General features: G+C 42.8%; 1 protein-coding gene across 5 annotated transcripts in view; it reads right to left on the bottom strand.

Moving 5' to 3' along the window:
- Nucleotides 1-488: 488 nt before the first annotated feature.
- Nucleotides 489-17,735, bottom strand: part of dnajc16 (DnaJ (Hsp40) homolog, subfamily C, member 16) — a 35,091-nt gene continuing 17,844 nt past the window's right edge. For all 5 annotated transcript variants that reach the window (XM_070860299.1, XM_070860301.1, XM_070860303.1 and 2 more), the window contains 7 exons: nt 17,393-17,576; nt 15,695-15,883; nt 13,671-13,747; nt 12,266-12,346; nt 10,272-10,385; nt 9,360-9,527; nt 489-4,042 (listed from right to left, as the gene is read on the bottom strand). In XM_070860299.1, the coding sequence (XP_070716400.1) occupies nt 3,607-4,042; nt 9,360-9,527; nt 10,272-10,385; nt 12,266-12,346; nt 13,671-13,747; nt 15,695-15,883; nt 17,393-17,576 (1,249 nt within the window). In that variant the 3' untranslated portion in view covers nt 489-3,606. The remainder of the gene's footprint in view (nt 4,043-9,359; nt 9,528-10,271; nt 10,386-12,265; nt 12,347-13,670; nt 13,748-15,694; nt 15,884-17,392; nt 17,577-17,735) is intronic.

Here is a 17,735-nt window from a genome sequence, read left to right as displayed (position 1 = left end):
GTGCAGCAGAGCAGGTCTCCAGTCATCCAGGTTAACCCCTTACCACTGGATAAAGACCTAGCTCTGTCAAGCCCGTGTGGTGGCTGATGTGCAACGGCCACCACACGTTAAAAAAATCCACACAGAGGCATCTTCCACTCCTTCAATTGGCGTTCAGGACTGGAACATCGGGTCCTTCATTGAAACATCTGTGAACTCATCCCTTTTGGTGTGGCGGAAGCCAAGGACAAACAGCGGAAGGAGCATTTGATAAATCAAGCGCCCTACACACCTGTCCCTCCAATCGCCATCTGCCCCGCCTGTGACAGAGACTAGATCCCATGTTGGTCTCAACAGTCACCTTACAACTCATTCTAGTGTGGAAGCAAGTCATCCTCGATTCCGGGGGACTGCCTAAGAAGAAGAGATAACCAACTTAGGAACTATTATCAAATTTCTTTCATGCATGTGGGGCATTACAAACACACAGCTCATCAGAAATGTGGGCTCGAACTGCACAATTTTAATTCACTGAAGCACACGAAAACCTCGCTGACTGTAATATGCAGCTTTAGAAGGGCATTAGCTGAGCAGTTTTTGGTTATTGCTGAGTGCAGCTAAACATGTGTGAAGGAATATAAATTTTATTCTACTCTTTAAAAATGTCTACAGTTTGCATATTTAAAGTGACATTTAGTGTCAGAAACATTCAGCAGCGCATACAATAAACTTTGACACAGAACTGCAAATCCAATTTAACAGCACACATTGCAAAATTAATCGAGCAATCTTTTGTAAACCAAATGTTGTACAGGTTCCTCCGATGGCTGAATGGGCAAAGGCACCACCCGGGTATAGCACTAAACGACATAAACGATGGTCGCAGGTTTCACCCCCCTGGTCTGTGCTGAGTTAGCTGATCTCAGTTGGGGCAGAAGTAGGGCTGCAACAATTGGCTTGAGCCCCAGTGGTAGGGAGGGGGGGGGAAAAGAAAATAGCCAGGGTTCCCATTCTTGATCACTATTGAACGATCGCCGTCAGAAAGACGTTGGGCGAGGACAGGAACAGTCTGGTCTCACACATAAAGAATGGCCACAAGGTACTGGAGGGCATTCGGTGCCTGTGGAACTGCATCCCAGCAAAGACAGAAGGGAAGAAAATTGGAACAAAAAATGCAATTGTGCTAAATGGTAAGTTGTGTGAATTGATGAACACACAATCTTGGTCAGTGTCATTTCACTGAAATTGCCCCATGTAAAGCTGATACTTAAGGGATGCTACAAAATCACACCCTGGGTTTAGAGCCTCATCTGCCAAAAGTGTATATAATAGGGAATTCAGGCATGCGCTCCCCACAATTTCCCATCCATTAAACCACGGACACTGCGTATATGGCCCTAGTGGGTGAGGCTCCATGGCAGGAGTGTGATTTCATAAAATTACTCCCAGAGTGTGAAATAATATTTTCAGGAACACATTTAATTTGAGAGAAATTTCACGAATGCGGAGGATACATAAAAAAAACATTCTGGCCAGTAGCAGCAACTACACAAATGATGGGTAAAATCAGGGAAAGACTCGAGATAAAAGAAAACTGGAAATCTGAAGAAACCTAAAATGCTGGAACTACAGTCAGCACCAGAGCGAGAAAGGACAGATTGGCTCAGAAATAGGGGACACACCCATTTCTGGGCGTGCGGGGGACGCAGGGTACTTTACCAGGGAATGTGAGGTCGGGGGGAGGGGAGGGTGGACCAGGGGATTAGAGAATCGGGGGCCAGGGGAAGTTACTTATCTTGATTGGGCCCAGCAGGCGAACCCCCGTTGGCTTGGTTTCCCCAGAGTGGAGCCGGTGCTGTCGTGGGCTGCCTCAGGGCAAACCAATCTTGGAGAGGGGACGGGCACTAGGCACCTTATTTGCATATGCAAAAGACCAAACGCCTGCTTCGGGGTGGGTAAAGCACAGTTTTTTTTTGTCCTTGCCCAATATGACGGGCAGCGCATTTCCAGCCGGAAATGCGCACACGCTTCCTCGCCCACCATATTGGAGCCTTAGTAATCCGACTAACATCCGGAAAAGGGATGCTACGCGAACCAATTTTTAGGCTGTTAATCTTTTAGGTTGTCTCTTCACCTATCCTTCCTCCATCAGATGCTTGTCGACATTTCCAGTACTTTTTGCCTTTATTTCAGACCCCGCTCTCTTGCTGTGACGGAATATGCAGACAGCAAGCCTGCTATAAATAATCCTAAGCTAACATTTAATAAATACATTAAATACAGTTTATATTAGTTGCATTAGATACTGCTATATCGCAACCAAACAACAGAAAGTGTTGCTTCAGAAAGGTGCAGAGTAGATTATTTCAATTCGCTGGTTAACATTTATGGTTCAAGTCTCAAGCACCTTGTCTAATCTAGTACAGACACAAACTGTGTATCTGGACCCTGCTTCGCTGATATTCTTCCGCAACTTTTAACCCAGCCTCCTCCAATTGAGATTTATAAAAACGACAATGAATTTTGAAATTCCAGTTGCAAAATGCTTCTCAATGCCTTGGATGAAGCCACCACATGGTGTTACACTAGGCCGTACAGATCAGAAGGTGCTGGTTCAGAAGGTTCAATCCCTGGTCTGTTCGAATATTAAATCTCAGCATGCACCGGGGGGGGGGGGGGGATTACAAATGGTTGTAACACCTTGCGCTGGGGAAGGGGAAAGGTGAAAAATCTGCCAGGTTCCCACTCCTGATCACTATCCAGTGACTGCTCCTGTGCATGTATGTGCCTATGGACACAGACGAGGACTGCATCTGGCTGAGCTGTGGTGTCGCAACAGCTAAATAGGCTGCTGACACGCTGCCTAGACTTCCACATTTGGGAGATTGCTTTCAGTTCCAGTACCTCGGCAAAAGTTACTATTTCCAGGAGAGGTTGGAGAAAATGGGAGAGAGAACACAGCTGAAAAGTGCATTAGGCAGCAAAGGAAAGCTTCAGAATGACTAACTCGTTACACTTAACTTCAGAAAAGTCTGATACCTGCACTCGATTTCAACATGGGGACGGGGGGGTGGGGTGTGTGCAGGAGTTCCTTTCCTTCTCCCCGGCAATGTGTGGGGGAGGAGAGGATTGCTGCCCATTTTTCTTCCTTTCCCTCAATAGTGAGAGAAAATATACCATGCACAAGTCAATGAAGAAGGATTCCCATAGCGGAGGAAGACAGGGGAGATGGAGCCAGAGGAACTAAACCTTGAGGTACAATAATTCAAGTATTTATGCAAATTCTAGTGAAAACAATGACTCAGACTCTTTCACATCATTACCAGTATCCCGTCTGGTCTTAAACTCCACCCACTCACCAACTTCCTCAGTTCTTGCTGTGCAAAGCAAGAGAGGTTTCTTCTCTTTCTATCCAGTCAACAAAAGTTTTGTGTGAACACGGCTTTTTAACCTGTTAATGCACCTGTTCCTTTTGCTTCACTTTACGTGGCTCTGTTGCATCGCAGAGCTCAATAACGAGAGAGAGAAAATATTCTGGAAAAATAAGAGAGCTGTATATTCCTGCTCTATCAAAATGTGGCTCAGATGCGTTTCGGCACAAAATTCTACCTGCGGCACTACAGAATATCAATGAAGCTCAGGCCAAAAGGGTACGTAGTATCGTTGCAGAATCCCTTCAAGCAGCCTGTCCATCCATAGGTTAAGTCTGTTGAGTAGTTGCTTGGTCCGTTTCACAGATGAATTCGAGCTGGGTGGAGACTGGTGTGAGCTGTTCATCTCCATTGCAGTAGCTACACCATCTGGCCTACCCCCACCTAGTGTTGCTTCCAAGCCATTTAGTGCGCTGCTGTTCTCAGTCCCATTGCAGAGTTCAGGTTTGAACAGGCAGAAGTACTTCCGGTGTCCATTTAACGCCAACACATAGCCAATGTAGTTCTGGTTGCGGTAACTTTCATCTTGTACACTGGAAATTCGAGCAGGATCCTGGGCAAACTCCAACAGATCTTCCAGCCACCGACGATGTTTTGATAAGTTTAAAAAGGAGAAGTGCAGCGATTTATTCCTGACGCGAAATATGAAAAAAAAAGAAAATATTTAAGAGTTGCAAAAAGTGCACAGAACTTAGTTTTTGCATCAACAAAACATAAATATCCCCCAAGGATAAAAATACTGGAAATTAAAATAAAAATAGAAATTGCTGAAAATATATAGCACCTGTAAAGGAGACAGACATAGACATAGACATAGACATAGAAAATAGGTGCAGGAGTAGGCCATTCGGCCCTTCTAGCCTGCACCGCCATTCAATGAGTTCATGGCTGAACATTCAACTTCAGTACCCCATTCCTGCTTTCTCGCCATACCCCTTGATCCCCCTAGTAGTAAGGACCTCATCTAACTCCTTTTTGAATATATTTAGTGAATTGGCCTCAACAACTTTCTGTGGTAGAGAATTCCACAGGTTCACCACTCTCTGGGTGAAGAAGTTCCTCCGCATCTCGGTCCTAAATGGCTTCCCCCTTATCCTTAGACTGTGACCTCTGGTTCTGGACTTCCCCAACATTGGGAACATTCTTCCTGCATCTAACCTGTCTAACCCCGTCAGAATTTTAAACGTTTCTATGAGGTCCCCTCTTATTCTTCTGAACTCCAGTGAATACAAGCCCAGTTGATCCAGTCTTTCTTGATAGGTCCGTCCCGCCATCCCGGGAATCAGTCTGGTGAACCTTCGCTGCACTCCCTCAATAGCAAGAATGTCCTTCCTCAGGTTAGGAGACCAAAACTGTACACAATACTACAGGAAGGAAAAGGAGGTGGGGTGGCGTTACTGGTTAAAGAGGAGATTAATGCAATAAATAGTAAGGAAGGACATTAGCGTGGGTGATGTGGAATCTATATGGGTAGAGCTGCGAAACACCAAAGGGCAGAAAACGTTAGCGGGAGGTGTGTACAGACCACCAAACAGTAGTAAGGAGGTTGGGGATGGCATCAAACAGGAAATTAGGGACGCGTGCAATAAGGGTACAGCAATTATCATGGGTGACTTTAATCTACATATTGATTGGGATAACCAAACTGATAGCAATACTGTGGAGCAATACTATGGAGGAGGATTTCCTGGAGTGTATAAGGGATGGTTTTCTAGACCAATATGTCAAGGAACCAACTAGAGAGCAGACCATCCTAGACTGGGTCTTGTGTAACAAGAGAGGATTAATTAGCAATCTGGTCGTGCAGGGCTCCTTGGGGAAGAGTGACCATAATATGGTAGAATTCTTTATTAAGATGGAGAGTGGCACAATTAATTCAGAGACTAGGGTCCTGAACTTAAAGAAAGGAAACTTCGACGGTATGAGACGTGAATTGGCTAGGATAGACTGGAGAATGATACTTAAAGGGTTGATGGTGGATAGGCAATGGCAGACATTTAAAGATCACATGGATGAACTACAACAATTGTACATCCCTGTGTGGCGTAAGAATAAAAAAGGGAAGTTGGCTCAACCGTGGCTAACAAGGGAAATTAGGGAAAGTATTAAATCCAAGCAAGAGGCATATAAATTGGCCAGAAAAAGCAGCAAACCTAAGGACTGGGAGAAATTTAGAATTCAGCAGAGGTGGACTAAGGGTTTAATTAGGAGAGGGAAAATAGAGTATGAGAGGAAGCTTGCAGGGAACATAAAAACTGACTGCAAAAGCTTCTATAGATATTTGAAGAGAAAAAGATTAGTGAAGACTAATATAGGTCTCTTGCAGTCAGAATCAGATGAATTTATAATGGGGAACAAGGAAATGGCAGACAAATTGAACAAATACTTTGGTTCTGTCTTCACTAAGGAAGACATGAATAACCTCCCGAAAATACTAGGGGACCGAGGGTCTAGCGAGAAGGGGGAACTGAGGGAAATCCTCATCAGTCAGGAAATGATGTTAGGGAAATTGAAGGGACTGAAGGCCAATAAATCCCCAGGGCCTGATAGTCTGCATCCCAGAGTACGTAAGGAAGTGGCATTAGAAATAGTAGATGCATTGGTGGTCATTTTCCAACATTCCATGGACTCTAGATCAGTTCCTATGGATTGGAGGGTAGCTAATGTAACCCCACTTTTTAAAAAAGGAGGGAGAGAGAAAACAGGGAATTATAGACCGGTTAGCCTGACATCGGTGGTGGGAAAAATGCTGGCATCAATTATTAAAGATGTAATAGCAGTGCGTCTGAAAAGCAGTGACAGGATCGGTCCAAGTCAGCATGGATTTATGAAAGGGAAATCATGCTTGACAAATCTTCTAGAGTTTTTTGAGGATGTAACTAGTAGAGTGGATAAGGGAGAACCAGTGGATGTGGTGTATTTGGACTTTCAAAAGGCTTTTGACAAGGTCCTACACAAGAGATTAGTGTGCAAAATTAAGGCACATGGTATTGGGGGTAATTTATTGACGTGGATAGAGAACTGGTTGGCATACAGGAAGCAAAGGGTGTGAATAAACAGGACTTTTTCAGAATGGCAAGCAGTGACAAGTGGGGTGCCACAGGGTTCAATGCTGGGATGCCAGCTATTTACAATATACATTCATGATTTAGACAAAAGAATTGAAGGTAATATCTCCAAGTTTGCAGATGACACTAAGCTGGGTGGCAGTGTGAGCTGTGAGGAGGATGCTAAGAGGCTGCAGGGGGAGTTGGACAGGTTAGGTGAATGGGCAAATACATGGCAGATGCAGTATAATATGGATAAATGTGAGGTTATCCACTTTGGTGGCAAAAACAGGAAGGCAGATTATTATCTGAATGGTGACAGATTAGTAAAAGGGGAGTTGCATAGAGACCTGGGTGTCATGGTACATCAGTCATTGAAGGTAGGCATGCAGGTACAGCAGGCAGTAAAGAAAGCAAATGGCATGCTGGCCTTCATAGCGAGGGAATTTGAGTATAGGAGCAGGGAGGTTTTACTGCAGTTGTATAGGGTCTTGGTGAGACCACATCTTGAGTGTTGTGTGCAGTTTTGGTCTCCTAATCGGAGGAAGGACATGCTTGCTATTGAGGGAGTGCAGCGAAGGTTCACCAGACTGATTCCCGTGATAGCAGGACTGACATATGAGGAAAGACTGGATCGGCTAGGCTTATACTCACTGGAATTTAGAAGAATGAGAGGGGATCTCATAGAAACGTATACAATTCTGACAGGACTGGACAGGTTAGATGCAGGTAGAATGTTCCCGATGTTGGGGAAGTCTAGAACCAGGGGTCACAGTCTAAAGATAAGGGATAAGTCATAAAGAACCGAGATGAGGAGAAACTTTTTCACCCAGAGTGTTGTGAACCTGTGGAATTCTCGGCCTCAGAAAGTTGTTGAGTCCAGTTCGTTGGACATATTCAAAAGGGAGTTAGATGTGGCCCTTACGGCTAAAGGGATCAGGGGGTATGGAGAGAAGACAGGGGTGGGGTACTGAGGTTGCATGACCAGCCATGATCAATTTTGAATGGCGGTGCAGGCTCGAAGGGCCGAATGGCCTGCTCCTGCACCTATTTTCTATGTAATAACCAGGTTAATGTTTCATCTACACCCTGCAAAATTAATCTTCAGATGCTGACAGGCCTGCTGTGTATTTCCAGTACTTTGTTATTATAGATCTATAGCTGAATGCATATTGAACTCTTAAATAATCTTTTCAATCAGTAGCAATAGTAAATAAAATAGTTACAACTAAAGATTCTTTCCAGCATTTTGATTTTTTTCCTGTCTAATCAACAGAAAAAGAGAAAACTAACATTCAAGGTTCCTGATGGCGAGAAGCTGTTGGTACTTTCTATGGAGTGTTAGATGATCTGCCTTTGGTATAATCATTATTCTTTGAATTAAGGTCTACCACTGCATATCACAGAACCACACTTTACAGCACAGGAGGCTACCAAATGGTCCAACACGTCTGTCCCTCTTTACTAGAATGTACGGGTTAGAACTTCCATCATCCCATGGGGAAGATCAGCTAGGGACACTGTCCTGTCAAGAACTTTGATCCATTGTACATTGGTTCTAGTTGATAGACCTGGTGGCCAGTATAGGACTTCAGGAGATTTCATAATTTCTCTGGCACAGCATCATATTAGTCTTCCCAGCTCCAGACCTGGTGTTGGTCCAAGTTGAGTGACTTTGAATCCCAAAGTGAAGCGGCCTGAGACCAAGCCATCAAGTGCAAGAGAAAGTCACGATGTCAGTGAGAGAGACTCCCCTCAGGGTCTTACTAAAAGGGCTCCTTTAGCATTATGGCCTCATTAAGTGAAGGCTTATCCCAACATATAGCTTGCTTTCTTAAGGTGGTGGCAACACCTCCAGCCAAGCCACCAACCCAAGAAGGGGTGTCTCTTAAGAGTTTCTCTGCCTAGGTCAGGTTCTGTGTCACCCAACGTGATGCGCCTCCCCAGTATTCATTATATCCTCCAAGACCTGTGGCTATTTCTGGAGAAGTACAAAGAAACCTCCCATCTTTGAGGAGGAAAGATGTAGGGAAGGCTTCCATTCCAGGAACTATTACAAAAACAGGATGGCGGGGGGAGGTCATCTGATGAGAAGGACAATGCACGGATGCGAATTTGCCTTGAAGGCAATCCCTATTTGTACATGAAGGTAGAACAGGCAAGTGGAACTTAAATTGTGGCATAAAGGTGCAGAAATATCAGTTTAATAGTTTACTATTGACCCCTATTTTAAATGTGGATGTGCGCACCTCAAGTGAGGATCAACTGTGTTAACCTCTGCAGTTGACTAACTTGCCAACACTCACTATTCAGGCTCACACGTGGAAAAAGGACACTTGGGTGACGGGTGCTGTGAAACTGTATTCTGGTGAAGATTCAACGTCTTCAGGAGAGAAGGCAAAAAATTGTCAGAGAAACATAGAAACATAGAAACATAGAAAATAGGTGCAGGAGCAGGCCATTCAGCCCTTCTAGCCTGCACCGCCATTCAACGAGTTCATGGCTGAACATGAAACTTCAGTACCAATGCGAAGGAAAAAAACCCTGATCTGTGGAATATGGCTCCTCCTCGTGTGTATATGGGGGGAGGGGGCATGTGGTTGGGGCAAAAAATGCTAAAAGTTATTTGACAGTAGGGAGGACCACACCAGTGTCCAATAATGTTCTCACCTTACATCCACAGGCATGCACTTTCTAGTGATCAGGAGCAGGAAACCCGGCTGATATTTACCTTTCACAAGTCCCGTTGTAGAGTCCCCTACTGCGCTATTTGAGATCAGTAACTCGGCATAGAGTAAGGACTAAACCTGGGACCTTCAGAAGTGCAAAGCTTAGTAGTGCACCAGGTAGTGCATTTCCCAGCAGAGTCCCTCTGTAATGTTTTCCCCCATACTGCACTCACCAGGTAACAGGATAGACTTCATGTGCAAACTTTTGTATTAAAGCATTCTTTGTAGCATCAGTAACGACAACCAGCACATTAATGTTTCCAGGCATCAACCGCACAAGGTTGCTATTATAGTTGATGTAGGTCAGTTCAGTCACTTCCACAAAACTCTGCTCCGGGGACCTATAATAATAAAGAAAGGATTCATTATCTAACTGATAAGTCTTCTTCATTCTTCAGATCAGATATAACCTCCAAATGCAGCTTGGATAACCCCGGTCTGTCAGATAGGTTTCAAGAACAAATACCATGAAGAATTATGTTCCTTTAAGACGTTTGATATTTATCATCACTGGGATCAAAATCCTGGAACTCCCTACCTAACAGTATTGTGGAAGTAGCTTCAACAGACTGCAGCTCACCACCACATTCTCAAGGGCAATAAATGCTGGTCTTGCCAGCGATGCCCACATCCCGTGAATGAAAAAAAATGTTTTAAGTTGCATGTGATCTCCTTCCCTTCCATGCCATGTATATATTTATACCTTTAATACTCTGCATAGTACCTAGTCTTTAGGTGTGAACCTAGACAGGTAGTATCAACAGGCTAATCAATTATGGTGGCTGTCACAGTTGAGCCCAAACCTGTTCTCAACTGACACACATTCCAGCATTGAGGTACATACACAACGTACGACACTGTGCACCCTTTCCTGTGCAGGTATATCTATGCTTCAAGGTTTTGAGACAGCTAGAGCATCTAACAATGTGTGACCTGTATAGGGTGCAGCTTTGGATACATTAGTGAATATGTTTGATTCAGAGTGGTAAGTTGGGTATAATAGGGCCACTAGTCCGAGGTGCTGCATATCAGAGACAGACAGAAAAACATGCAAGTGAATTGCAGAGTTGTTCAGATGGCCATACCGTGAACTCCTGGTGCTGTTGGCTTGCTGCCTCTTTGATGCATCCGGAACCTTAGCTGTTGCTGGTTCTTCCTCTTTCTCAGATTCTGACCTCCTCTCCAGATCACTCGGTTCCCTGAAATTTTTAAATAAATTGAATCGATTTGTAGAAGCCTTTTTTCTCCAGACCGCTTTTCCGCTTCCCAAATTGCAGTATGTTTTGCTACTTGGTCTTGACGCCCATGGGCAACAGTACAGGCGATCAACTAGTATGTATAAATAATGTATACTCCAGCAAGTGCACTTGTCAAACCTCAATGTGTCACACATGCACTAAATATTACATTTGCAAAAATCATATTCATAAAACACCAACAGATTACACCGGAGCAACCTTAACACAACAGTTTGATTGATATAACAGCAAAATAGTGCGGATACTAGAAATCTGAAATAAAAACAGAAAATGCTGGCAATACTCAGAATTTGTGGAGAGAGAAACCAGAGTTAATATTTCAGGTAGATGACCTTTTGCCAGAAGTGGAGAAAGTTAGAGATATAACAAGTTTTAAGTAGGCCCAGAGGCAAGGAATGGAAGGGGGAAGGGTGGGGGGTAGGAGTGGACAGAACAAAATAGCTTGATATATATAATGCCTTTAATGCACAAAACGCCCCAAGGAACTTCAGAGGCGTGATCAGACACAAATGGACGCTAAGCCAACGGAGGAGCTATTAGGAAGGATGACCAAAATCTTGGGCAAACATAAGGAGGTAGACTCCAGAGAAGTCTACAAAGGGAATTCTAGAACCTGGGGCCTAGACAGCTGAGGGCATAGCCGCCAATGTAAGATGGGATGCAGAAGAGGCCAGTTTCAGAGGAACATATGAACAGAACGGACAGGAAAAGACCAGCTGGTCCATCAAGCCTGCCCCACGAACGTAGATTTCTGGCAAGGTTATAGGGCTAGAGGATATTATAGAGCTGGGGAGCTAAAGGTCATGAAGGATGGGACTTTTAAATTGGAGGAATTGGGGGACCTGGAACCAATGCAGGTCAACAAAGACAGGGTTGATGGTTTAGCAGGTTAGGAGGCTGACCAGGAGAGCATAGAAATAGTCGAGTCTCGCGGTGACCCACATTCTTGGATGAGGATTTCAGCAGCAGATGGGTTAAAGCATGGATGGAGGCAGGTGATATTACAGAGGCGGTAGTAGGTGGATTTTGTGATGGAGACAATATGGAGTCAAAAATTCAGCTCGGGGTCAAATACGACACCTAGTTTGCAAAAAATCTGGTTCAACACAATACAGTGGCTGAGGAGGGGATGGAATCAGCGGCAGGGGTACAGAGTTTGTGGCGGGAGTTGAATACAGTGGCATCGGTCTTCACAATGTTTAACTGGAGAAAATTGCAACTCATTCAAGACTGGATTGTGGACAGGTAGTCTGACAACACAGAGGCAGTAGAGGGTTCGAGAGTGATGAAGCCAAGGAGCATAGATTTAAAGTAAGTGGCAGGAGGTTTAGAGGGGTTTGAGGGGAATTCTTTTTCACCCAGAGGTTGGTGGGCGTCTGGAACTCACTGCCTGAAAGGGTGGTAGAGGCAGAAACCCTCACCACATTTAAATAGTACCTGGAGATGCACTTGAAGTGTCGTAACCTACAGGGCTACGGACCAAGGACTGGAAAATGGGATTAGGCTGGACAGCTCTTTGTCGGCCAGCACAGACACGGTGGGCCGAAATGGCCTCCTTCCGTGCTGAAAATTTCTATGATTCTAATCCGCCGCGCCCCAACCCCCTCAAAAAAAACTAGAAAATACACAGCAGGTCCATCAGCATCTCAACGAGAAAAATACAGGTTCATGTTTTGGGCAAAGACTTTTCTCCAAACTCCCAGTTCTCCACTCAAAACATAAACCTGCCTTTTCTCTTTCAGATGCTGCTGAATCTGCTGGGTGCTTTCAGTATTCAGCTTTTTTGTAGTTCTATGGTTTGAAGCGCCATTGTTTCTTACCCAAAGGCTTGAATGACGAATGCTCCAAACAGAATAAAAATCACAGAAAAAAGCAGCGAAATCAAAGGCATCATTTCCCTCCTGAGACAGAAAAAGAAAGTTAGCCGAGTGCAGTTGTAAAACAAACATACATACACTTAACAGTAGAAATATACTGACCAGTTGATGCACAGTAACTTTAACATGGTCACTGAGCAACAAGGAATAGTTGCAAGAATCTAAAAACACGACACTCAGTTTATAATTTGGGTGTAACAGCCAACGATTGCTTTGGGCAGATGAAAGCAATTTTTTCAACCACAGCAAAGTAACATCAAACTCTAATCCATTGCTTACAATAGCAGCACAGCTCCAGTACGCAACAGCAGGGCAATCCCAGCACAGGATGATAGCATTGATCCCAGCAAGAAAATCCGAGCAGTGAACGGTAAGGGAACCCCTGCGTGGAATAGCAGTGCAACCGCAGCATCAAACTACAGCACTGATCCCAGCCAGGAATGACAGGGCAACACCAGCACACAAGAGCCGGTCAACCCAGCAGCACTGATCCTAGCATAGAATAACAACCCCAGTAAACATCTTGATGAAAACACATTTTCTACAAACTATACTATAACCATAAAAACATATTTTCTTTTTTTTTAAATGAAGCCAGTTACTAAATGTTTTTTTTTTAAATTGGGAACCCCAGCTGAAGGCTATGGCTGGACAGTAAATTTGAAAAGAATAAAACAGAAGTGCTCAATTAGGAAATAGTGGGCAGGTTAAACCAATTTGAAAGTTGAAGAGAATAAATATGAAAATGATATAAAAAGGAGCGGGAGACAGTTTTTTTTTAAAAAAAAGGTCAATAAGATCTACCACCTATTGTACCAATTTCAGATAAGTTAGCGATGAAGTGACTGGGACATAACAGGATCAATTCCACAAGTTATTAAGGTGGTTTAGGGAGGGGAAATCAGCCAGATCCTTTTGAAAACCCTTTGCTATAGTAGAGTTCATAGGCTCCAGGTGCCTAATAATACCTTGCCTAAGTGACAATTATTCATGTGTGAACCTTGACAGTGAGTACCATCAGGTTTTCCACAAGATACATTACAGTTAAGTAGAATCCTAATCTCACCAGACTTCAACATCCTAATGGAGGAGTAGAAGTCACAGGAGAGAAACCACAACGAAAGGTCACAACTAAAACACTAACCAGTCTCCCTCCCTTTCAGACTTTGAGTGATCTGCTAAGTGTTTGTTATTTCAGATTTCTGGTATTTGTGGATTTGCACTTTAGCTAATCCTAACTTTCTCACAGCTCCAAGCCATCTACTCAATTTCTGGCACCTTGTGTCTCTAAACACCAGGGTACAATAAGCCATGTTAGTGATGACTGGCACTGACAGCAGGTACATACCAGTTCTGAGTGAACCCAGATTCCCAGCTCTGCGATGCATAATCTGTTATGGCATACAGCCAGCGAAGGAGGAACATCTGCAGGGAGAGCATTGGGTCCGAGTTTTACAAACCAGCTCAGCATTTACTAAAAATACAACTAACTGGCGCACAGACAAATGCAAAGGTCATTCTTGAAACTATGACAGCAGCTTGTATTTAGAGCTTAGTCACACCTGAACATGCACTTGGTAAACTACTGCAAGATACACTCGCAGTTGTGCTAAACTGTCTTTCATTTATTGATGAATCAGTTTGAAACAAACAAAACGTCTTGAACTGAACTCTGTGTAAGTGTACTGTATTCTGATTTTCAAACAGCAGATTATACTCCTACAGGTTCAGGTGTTTTAGTTTTTATTTGTACTGTTTGCCTGACATGAGATGAGCTAGTCCTAAAACTTGTACTCAATCAGGAATGACAAGGGTTAAATGAAAAAAAATCATTTTCTGCAGCAGGATGAACCTAAACTTCACAAACTTACTATAGTTCAATAATTACATTTATTTGGTATAACACTGTACCCTTAAGACAAGCAGATTTGAAAGTTTACACTTACTCTCTGTTTATAGGTCAGCAGACACTAACACTTCAAAATTATCCAGCAGTATCTTCTATTTGCATACAACATTCCTGTTGTACAATCTTAAACTTTAGAGCCCCATATAATTAATCAGGAAATGAACAGCAACAATGGACTTGTCTATTATGCCAGGAATTGAGGAGAAGCAGAGTGACGAGCAGCTGCCTATCAATTCTCTGTTGGATTATATGCAAACACCATCTGCTTCTATAAATTATTACCGAACTCGTGAGATGATGAAAGTAACATTATCACATTTTCCTGAAGTATTCGAACATCTCCCCAAGATCTGCAATGGAAAGCTTCCCTACATTCAGTGCTACAATTGGGGTTGCCAACCCTCCCAGATTGCCTGGTAATCTCCTGGATGGACAATCAATGCCCCGGATGGACAATCAATCTACTGGACACTGCTGCTGGCAACCTGGGAGAAAAATACTGCCGTGTTCCAGATCGCGACTGTGACCTTCGACGGCCCAAATGTGGGCCATCTATGAAACCTATTGAATGCTCATGTGATTGCACTTTCAAAAAAGATAAGGTGCAGCAAATCCTCCAACTCATTTGGATTTAATAATATATGGTCAATGCTGCAAATGCATTTTTATACATATTTATGATGTTGTGTCTAATTTACCTTCTGAAATTCCACCATTTTAAAATCCAGTGGACCTTATTCGTGAAGGAAAACTCTAGCTTTAAATTTCTGACCGCTCGCCATGGGGATCGGATGGACAGTAAAACTGGCAGATTTTGTTAAGACATGTGGCCAGGGAAGGCCCACTTTATTCCTCCTTGATCTTTGTGCTTGGCCTAACTGTGGCACTACACCAGCGGCAGCATGATCTTCATATCATTGAAACGCACCTCCCACCATCCCCACGTGCATTTTAAACAGGTTTGCTTCGTGATGATGCCATGACGCAATGGACCAACATCATGACACAATTACATTGTGCTTGGGCAGCAACCCAATTTTGCCAACGCCAACCTGCTCATTCATATCCCATGAAACAAAATGTGCTACCGGTTTCCCTGCGACTTGTAGTGTCAATTTGAGAGAGCCATTGAAGTAAATGCAGTAACATTTGCAGACTGCAGCGAATGTCATGCAACTGAATGCCATATGACCGAAGCTCCAGGAATAGGTCCAATCATAGTTGCCAACTCTAGCTACAGTTTAGTTACCCAACATCAGGAAACTTGCACAACAGAAATGTTAGTTGCCATCAGTTTTACCTGGCACTAGAATCTGGCTCATCACTTCCACACTAACCCAGCATACAAATTGATGCTGCAAAGATATGGTCATCTCATTTTGCTCATTTTTCTTGCTCCAACAATGGATAAGGTAACAGAGACTAACTCGACCATTCCTGTAGGCAATATTTAAAACACTTACTGGTGCAAATTCATCATTTAGCACAGGTAACACAACATCATGCGAAAGGAACGTGTAGTCTCCCATTCCCAGTAACTGATTCAGCTCAGTAAAAAGTTGGGTTTTGTCGTCCTCACTCCCATTCCATCCATTTTCAAGTAGTTTATAGAACACTTTCCCGCGAGTGGTGCTTTGCTGTAGAATCACAATCTATTCAACAGTTTTAAGAAAAAACAAAGAGTGAGCATTTTTAAACACATTACTTCTGTAAAAGGTGAAAGTTCAATGCATGGAGTGCAGTAAAATACAGGTTAGGTTGCATCAGTGGGATAATGCAGCTGAAAAAAGAGATACTCCTTTACCAATGTCAGCAGCTCGGTGAATGATTTATGACAAAGGGACTAAAAGGTCTTTTCCTGTTCCAATAATGCCTTCTATTATTTAATTCAGACGTGATGACTTCTGCTTATTGCATATAACTCAATACTGGGCAAGGGTTTTAATAGGAGCAATACCTGTAATATGATTCTAAAGATATGATTATATTGGTTAACAGGACAGGCTTAGAAAGCTTAGAAACCTCATTAGAAAATGGCAGCCTGATTGAATGTTCTAATACTTGAAGGGAAGAACCAGACATGGAAGCGGGAAAGGTTTCTGTGCTGGATCAGAGGATCATTTCAAACACAGGAAACAAGTAGCTAAATAGTTTTGTACATGGGAGCTGTGAACTGATGGAAGATACAAGTCATTTGAAAAGTCCTTTCAAATGATTCCATTTACTGGAGTAATTTGAATTAGGACATTTCAACAGTGACTACATTTCAAAAGTACTTCACTGGCTGTGAAGCACTTTGAGATGTTCGAAGAACGCGAGAAGTGCTATAAAAATGCAAGTTCTTTTAGTCTGGACTAAAAAGGATTTCTGATTTTGTTTTGGAGTTTACACAATACGATCAGAGATAACCTGTCTTAAAAAAAGTTCAAGAGATTGGTTCAGCATAGAATAGAAAAGGTTTGAATGACATCCATTCATTCTACGGAGCACATTCATTTCTACTATTTTAAGTTCATTTGTTCCATTCAACAAACAAGCTTCACTTGCACCAGTGAAATGGTTCATACCTTCCTCCAGCAAACATGCAAAATACATTTTGGTAAAATACCAGAGTCTACACATAAACCCTGAAGTTTCTACTTCAGATAGAAGAGATCCTTTATTTTCTGTAGTGAATATTAATGTTACAATATGTGCTCTAGTAAAATGTCTTGTGATAAATGATATACAGAACAAACTTGAAAGCAAGGTTACCAATTTATAGTCATATACGGCTAAAATATACTGTTGCCAATAGTAGCGGACAAATATTTTATTTGTTCCTTCATTCATTGTTTTAATGGAGGTGTTACCCCTTTTATTTTAAACAAATCAGTGCCTCTGTTCAAATAGCAGTCAGAGGAATGCCAGGCAAATGTGTGCACTCATTCACCACATCAGTAACAACAATTTATCACCTATAATCAATCAAATACCTATACATAAAATAAGAAGGGTTCACTCCTCAATGCAGTTGATTTTATGACTGAAGGTATGAGAGTTTATCCTCAATACTCTATAAAGACTAGTGGCTCACACCGAAAGGAAATGACAAACATTGACAAATGAATCAAGCTGTAACTCAGCTTAAAAGTGGACACAGTAAAGGTTGTTCCACTCACATTCGGTGTAGATCTGCTTCTCAGTGCCGGCGGGAGTAAGGCATTAATAAATGCTTGCTGACGTTCTGGATAGATGTAAACAAATCTCAGAGATTCTTTAGTATTCATGGAGGCAAAGGAGACAAAGGAGTGGTATGGAGCCTGCAGCCTTTCTTCCTCTCCAATGATTAGCAGGACACAGTATCTACAGAAAAACACGTGAAATCAAGTGATATCGCCACCTGCTGTGGAGCCTGGACAGAACTACGAATGAAAATTTAACCGACGAGATGAGAATACATCTCTAGCATGAAATATTAAATAAACTAAGTATACAAAATGAATACATTCCTTTAAAATTTCC

The sequence above is a fragment of the Pristiophorus japonicus genome, chromosome 18 (assembly GCF_044704955.1).
Source record: "Pristiophorus japonicus isolate sPriJap1 chromosome 18, sPriJap1.hap1, whole genome shotgun sequence".
Classification (NCBI taxonomy): domain Eukaryota; kingdom Metazoa; phylum Chordata; class Chondrichthyes; family Pristiophoridae; genus Pristiophorus; species Pristiophorus japonicus.
This window is presented reverse-complemented; position numbering and strand designations above follow the sequence as displayed.